General features: G+C 44.4%; 1 protein-coding gene across 2 annotated transcripts in view; it reads left to right on the plus strand.

Moving 5' to 3' along the window:
• Window positions 1-5,537, plus strand: part of ptch1 (patched 1) — a 72,759-nt gene extending 67,222 nt beyond the window's left edge. For both annotated transcript variants that reach the window (XM_084728707.1, XM_084728706.1), the window contains exons 21-24: window positions 2,792-2,891; window positions 3,318-3,668; window positions 3,765-4,314; window positions 4,654-5,537. In XM_084728707.1, the coding sequence (XP_084584833.1) occupies window positions 2,792-2,891; window positions 3,318-3,668; window positions 3,765-4,313 (1,000 nt within the window). In that variant the 3' untranslated portion in view covers window position 4,314; window positions 4,654-5,537. The remainder of the gene's footprint in view (window positions 1-2,791; window positions 2,892-3,317; window positions 3,669-3,764; window positions 4,315-4,653) is intronic.
• Window positions 5,538-6,000: the final 463 nt, after the last annotated feature.

The raw sequence follows: 6,000 nt of genomic DNA on the forward strand, positions 1-6,000 counted from the left end.
TGCACCACGCTACTTCACCCGCCTGCAGGCTAGATCTGTCTCTGCTGTGATATTTTGACTCCAAAACACCACAGATTAGATCTTACCAATTCCATGTGACAGTAAATGTAAGTTTATACAGTACAGTTTTACATTAGAGTTTTAAACAGTAATTGTTCCAGAAAGTCAATTGAGAAATTGACTCAGAGATCATTATTCAACTTGAATCCACCAGCTCACACCTACAAGGTCTGCCCAAAACTTGGGCATCACGATTGATGACCAACTAACCCTCAAGGTCCATGTGGCCTCGATTGCTCGGTCGTGAACACCTTTGCACTTGATATACGGCAAACCAACATTGAGCTGCATTACCACCACCAACGGTTGCTCTCATGTGACGTGAGAACGTGGTAAGCAGGTCTGCTGGCCAAATCGCATCACCTCGCAAAGCAGCTGAATTTGTGCAATCACAGGAGAATCCACCCCTGCTTTGCAACATAGCCCGACACTGAGGGATAGCTCCCGTGGTAGAAATCGTGGAAATAGTATTGCCAAATCTCTACTGGTGGACACTTTTCTATATACCGTGGCGTTGCCCAACTATATTTCGGAATATAACTGACATGACCTAGTTTAGTTTGGAGCAGCAGAAGTCCATACCTGCACTCCCAAATTGTCATGGGGACATTTTACATATTTAGTAAGTTTCCATCCTGTTTCACAGTCAGACACCGCGCCAGTATTGTGAAGGTGAGGCCACCCATGCTGGGAAGACAAGAGCCAGCTCTCCACACTTGTGGTTCCTCTGGACAATGCCTGCCTCCCTGCACCCATACACAAACACATATTGGTATAAACACACACACAGATTAGTTATGAATGTGCACTTAGTTTGGGGCCCAGCTGGAGACCATACCAGCGTATCTACACCTCAGTTAGCCCGTGCTTAAACACCCACCCGCATACACAAACAGCATGGTCAAGAGACAGACGACGGGGTTTGTGGTTCTTCAGTGTGTCCTTGATAACCTGAGAAGTTCCACTAGAGAACCAAGTGAGGAGGAGGAAAGCCTTCCCTAATGAAGAGAGCTGTACTGGCCAGAGAAAGAGAGGGCGAGGGTGGATTTAGAGTGGAGATTGGGGGGTCTTACCTGATACATTGGAGATTTAATTAGACGGAGGGGATTGTGGAGTGGCCGGGAATTTCACAGGGGCTTAGCTGGAAAGAAGGAAGAGAAGAGAAGCTAGGCAGAGAAGAGGGAGAAAGAAATAAAAGAGAGGGAAGAAGAGAGGGGTGGCGCTCTGAGGGTCCCCTTCTCTTCTTCCTAGACTAAATTGTTTAAATTCTATACCCTTCACTTCATTTGTTTGCCTCTCCCTCTCTCTTTTTTAGAGCTGGAGAGGAAAGTGAGGCCCCTGTCCTCTTGTGCCCCCCCACCCCTCACCCCCTAACGTTCCCCTCACTCGCCTCTCCTCACCTCCTCCCCCCTTTTACCCCTTCCCTCCTCCCTTCACATTCCTCACTGCTTTGTTTTCTCCATGTTTGCTTATACACCACACACCCAAGAGAGAGTACCCTCGCCCCCAATAACCCCCCCCCCCCCTCCACTCCCCTCCTTCTTTTTTTTTTCTTTCCTCCCATGCCTTTGAATTAACCAGCTCTGGCTAATTATGCTTCCCCTTTCTTTTCTCTCTGCGGCTTCTTTAAGACTAACCCTCTTTGGCAGGACTTAGAAACACACAAGGTACATTTCTGTTTTGCTCCTTGAAACCACAGTGCATGTCTGCCTGTCTGTGGGGGGTTTATATATACGTGTGTGTGTGTGTGTGTGTGTGTGTGTTTGGGGAGTGGCCCGGGTGTCTTTGTGGAAGTATTATTTCGGGCATGTGTAATGGTTGATCTTGCACATGTCTCCCCACGTCTAAATCTCTGTGGTTTGCACAGGTATTTTCTTTGTTTCTTCGCCTGCTCTCTCTCTCTCTTCTTCGCCTGTCTGTGTTGGTCTGAACAGTTTTTTTTTTCATCCAGTCATGAAATTCGCCCATTTTAAAGGGATACTTCGGATAATTGAATATGTGGTTGTATGAGGTACCTGTCGATAGTCAGTGTATTACATGCAGTAGATGCCAGTTGGCAGTGTGGAAAAGCAGAGAGGTGTGCAAGCACGGAAGCTAAGCAATGAACTGAGAAAAGACACCTAAAAAAAACTCCACTTAAAAAAAAAAATATTAGTTTTAGGGGTACACTATATTTCTATATATTTTCATTGCTTTACTTTGCCTTCAGACAGCCTTTTGTGAAATCAGTAATTTTACCTCACAGACCATGGGAGTTGCTGGTCCACCACTAATTCAACCTGTTAGTTTGTTTGTGTTATTACACAGTAACTCAAACAAATTAACCAATCACATGTTCTGTGATGTTAAATGACGTATGGAGTTTGGTTGGATTGGAGAAAGCGATATTTGCCTCGTGTAATGGGAGTTTTCTGTTGGTAAAGACAGTCTGATGGTTGAATTTTTTTAGTTGTTTTCTTTTTTTGTAGATGGCTTTGCTGTGGATCCTGTCTGTAGCAGTACATTGCTTAGCTTCTGTGCCGGTAACAATCCTAACTATCCCTTTAAAGTGGGATTTTTCATGATATCTGGTTTTCATAGTAAAAGTTTATGTTGTATCACAGAGGAAATGAGAGAAAAAATATGTTTTGCATGCAGTGTATTACATGTTGTATTTTTTAAAAATATTCCTGAGATTTAAGTTTATTCCCTGTGCTCAACCATTTTTGTTTGTGCTTGTGTTATGTTGCAGGTATTTCTTTGCAGTGTTGGCCATACTAACAGTTCTTGGAGTGCTCAATGGATTGGTCCTTCTTCCAGTTTTACTGTCATACTTTGGGCCCTATCCAGAGGTAAGATCCAAAAAAATACACATAAGAAAATAAGGGCTGCACGATATGGTAAAAAAAAAATCATTGGATTGTGAAATGATGAAACATTTGTGGGGTCTGTACCAATCAAACATGTTTTTGTACATCTGGAGAACAAAATTGGCCATTGGGCATCTCTGCAGCACTGCAGTACTTCATTATTATGCTGTTTTGTGACACAGTTTTACTTTAGCTTCTGTGATTTGGGTATTGCACTTGGCCATATTGTGATTTTGATCATATTTTAATAAAATTTGCAGCCCTAAAGAAATTGGTATCCAAGTTGAAAAGAAATAGCATTAGTTTTGTTTTTTTTAGCTCATAATACAAAGGCTTCCTCATCGTTTTTTTCTCTGTGCCGTGAATTATAAATCACTCACTGCTATCTCCTCCCGTCTCACCTCTCAGGTGTCTCCAGTTGATGGTCGCAGCCGGTTACCCACCCCGGAAGCCCCTCCTCACGTGGTCCACTTCTCAGTCCGTCCTCACCACACCACCACAGCCACCACCACCTCTGGTGCAGCTTCAGACTCGTCCGACTCAGAGTACAGCTCTAACACCACAGTTTCCGGCATCAGTCAGGAGCTGCAGAATTACAACCTGCCCTCACACAGAGGACAACCTCGAGCTGAGGAGCAGCAGTACCACCTCCAGACCAGCAGGGGCAGAGCAGCCAGGACGGAGGAGGAAAGGAGAGCAGGATCAGGGCATAGGCGCTCAGCCAGACAGCCTGACCCTCCAGCCTATACCATGTCTTCGGTAAGAAAATATCCCCCATATATGACTGCATGTATAATTCTCTAATATAAGATTTGCTCATTTATAGAAAAAATATCTTATTGTCTTTCTTTACAGTCTGTCTCCTCTCAGGGTTGTGATTCTGGGCCCCAGCCCAGGGCTACTCAGCGTAACAGCAGCAGGGACCCCAAGGCCCAGCTGCACTGGCAGGTCCCGCCCCCAGCCCGCCCGCGCACGGACGCTTTTGAAACTGCTACTGAGGCTGGGGGCCATAATGGCTCACACAGCCATAGAGAACATTCAGCAGGCCACAGGGCCCGCTCTTCCCACAACCCTCAGCCTAATCATCACCTCCCACACCACCACCCCAACCCCACCCCGTATTGCCAACCCATCACCACGGTAACAGCATCAGCCTCTGTCACTGTTGCCGTCCACCCACCGCCCTTGTCCAACCAGAACCCCCCTACGTCATCTTACCCAGGATACACTGCAGCGGACAGTTACTGCCCATCAGGGCCGGAGGAGCCGGAGCCTGCCTTCCAGGACCCACATGTGCCACTGGACACCCACACAGGGGCCAGAGGAGTCAAGGTGGAGGCCATGGAGCTTCAAGATTTGGAGTTTGAGGCAGCTGAGAGCAACAGTGGCAGACGGGCAAGTTGAGGTGAGTTTTCAATCGTAGACATATAATCTGCAGAAGCCACATTGACTGTTTCAGCCTGTTGCTGCGATACATTTTTGTCACCACCACATTGGTCCTGTCAAGACTGGCCTGCTAAACTACTACCACTGGTAACAGTCCCATTTACATGCATCTGTCTTGACGGGACCAATATGGCGGTGAGATTGACCTACAATTCAAAGGCCAGTGCAGCATCTACATAGATATGTCTACGCTTTCAACTACTTAGATCCATATGTACAGTACAAAAATGTTTGTCCTTTTATAAAAGTTATGTTTCATCATTTCAGTACTGACAATAAAATCTGCTGTTGCTTCTAGTTGTGGAGAACAGAAGTACAAAGGCCAAAGATGGACTCCTCTGTATTACTAAGCAGCTGACCCGGCCTGGTGCACCCCAGCCCAGTATTGCCCAGCCCGGCTCGCCCCCGGCCCCAGGCAGCGAGAAACTCGCCAGTGTTGCCGTCATGGTGCTCATTCTTACTGTAACCCAGTGGACTATTGTCTTAGATATTTCTATCTATATTTAAAAGATGTATACATATGTAAATATGAACAAAAAGTAGCTATAATTTTAGGAGCTGTACAACTCCTCATTTTAACAGACTGGGGCTGCCATTTTATATGGTGTGTATGAGTGATTGTGTGTGTGTAAAAATGTATGCGTGTGTATGAGAGAGAGAGAGAGATAGATCTCTGATTACTGTTCACTCATCTGTGGATCTGTGCCATTAGGAAGCTTCATCTAGAAAATACCTGTCAGCATTCACTGTTGCTGCTCAAAATATTTTTTTAAATAATATACATTTATAACTCTATGCAAATGCCTCTTTAAACAAAAGAAGTGATCTGTCTACATATATGTGTGTGTACATGTGTGCGTGTGTGTGTAGTTGTGTGTAGGGCTGTATGATGTGAAACAGCCCCATTATTTTCTGGCTTATACATCAGATACATCCTCAGAACAGACTAACATTTACACTCATTTAAAACATGAGGGAAATTGTTAGAGTTATCAAACAGGGCTATGGTATATATGTGTGTGCGCGTTTATGTGTGTGTGTTTATTATTGTATAAAGGTACGCATGTTAAACTATTAATTTTTTATCACAAACCTGTGGTAGTTATGAAACAATTACTGTTTAACTTGACACGCTATGCGTGCTATTTAAGACGAGCTGATATGAAGAAATTTAAAAATGTTTGTTTGTTTGTTTTGTTCTTCTAGTCCTCGCCTCTGCATTGGAACCTGTTTCTGCTCTCAGCTTTGTATCACTGTCTGTTGCGCCAGTGGTTCTCAACCTGGGGTCAAGACCCCGCAGAACGCCACAAGTTAATTTCTGGGGGTTGCCAAATAGTTGTGGAGAAAAAAAATAATAAAATATATGTGGCAACACAAAAGGTGAACCAGGAAACAGCTGTCAGTGACATCAGCCCCTTAAACCTTAAAGACACTCAACAGAAGAGATACAGACTAAAAAAATATGCAAAGTACAGCTGTAACAGCCATATCACTAATGGTTAAAATGGTAAACCAGCACAAAATGACAATTACAAACATAAACTACCATGTTCATAAAATAGCAAACTTAGCACATTACAGTCCCTACAGAACAAGGCGTGATCAGACTGGGATAGACAGGGAAATGGTTTTTTTTTACATTACA

The sequence above is a fragment of the Lutjanus erythropterus genome, chromosome 10, assembly GCF_056507025.1.
Source record: "Lutjanus erythropterus isolate fLutEry1 chromosome 10, fLutEry1.hap2, whole genome shotgun sequence".
In the NCBI taxonomy this organism is placed as follows: domain Eukaryota; kingdom Metazoa; phylum Chordata; class Actinopteri; order Lutjaniformes; family Lutjanidae; genus Lutjanus; species Lutjanus erythropterus.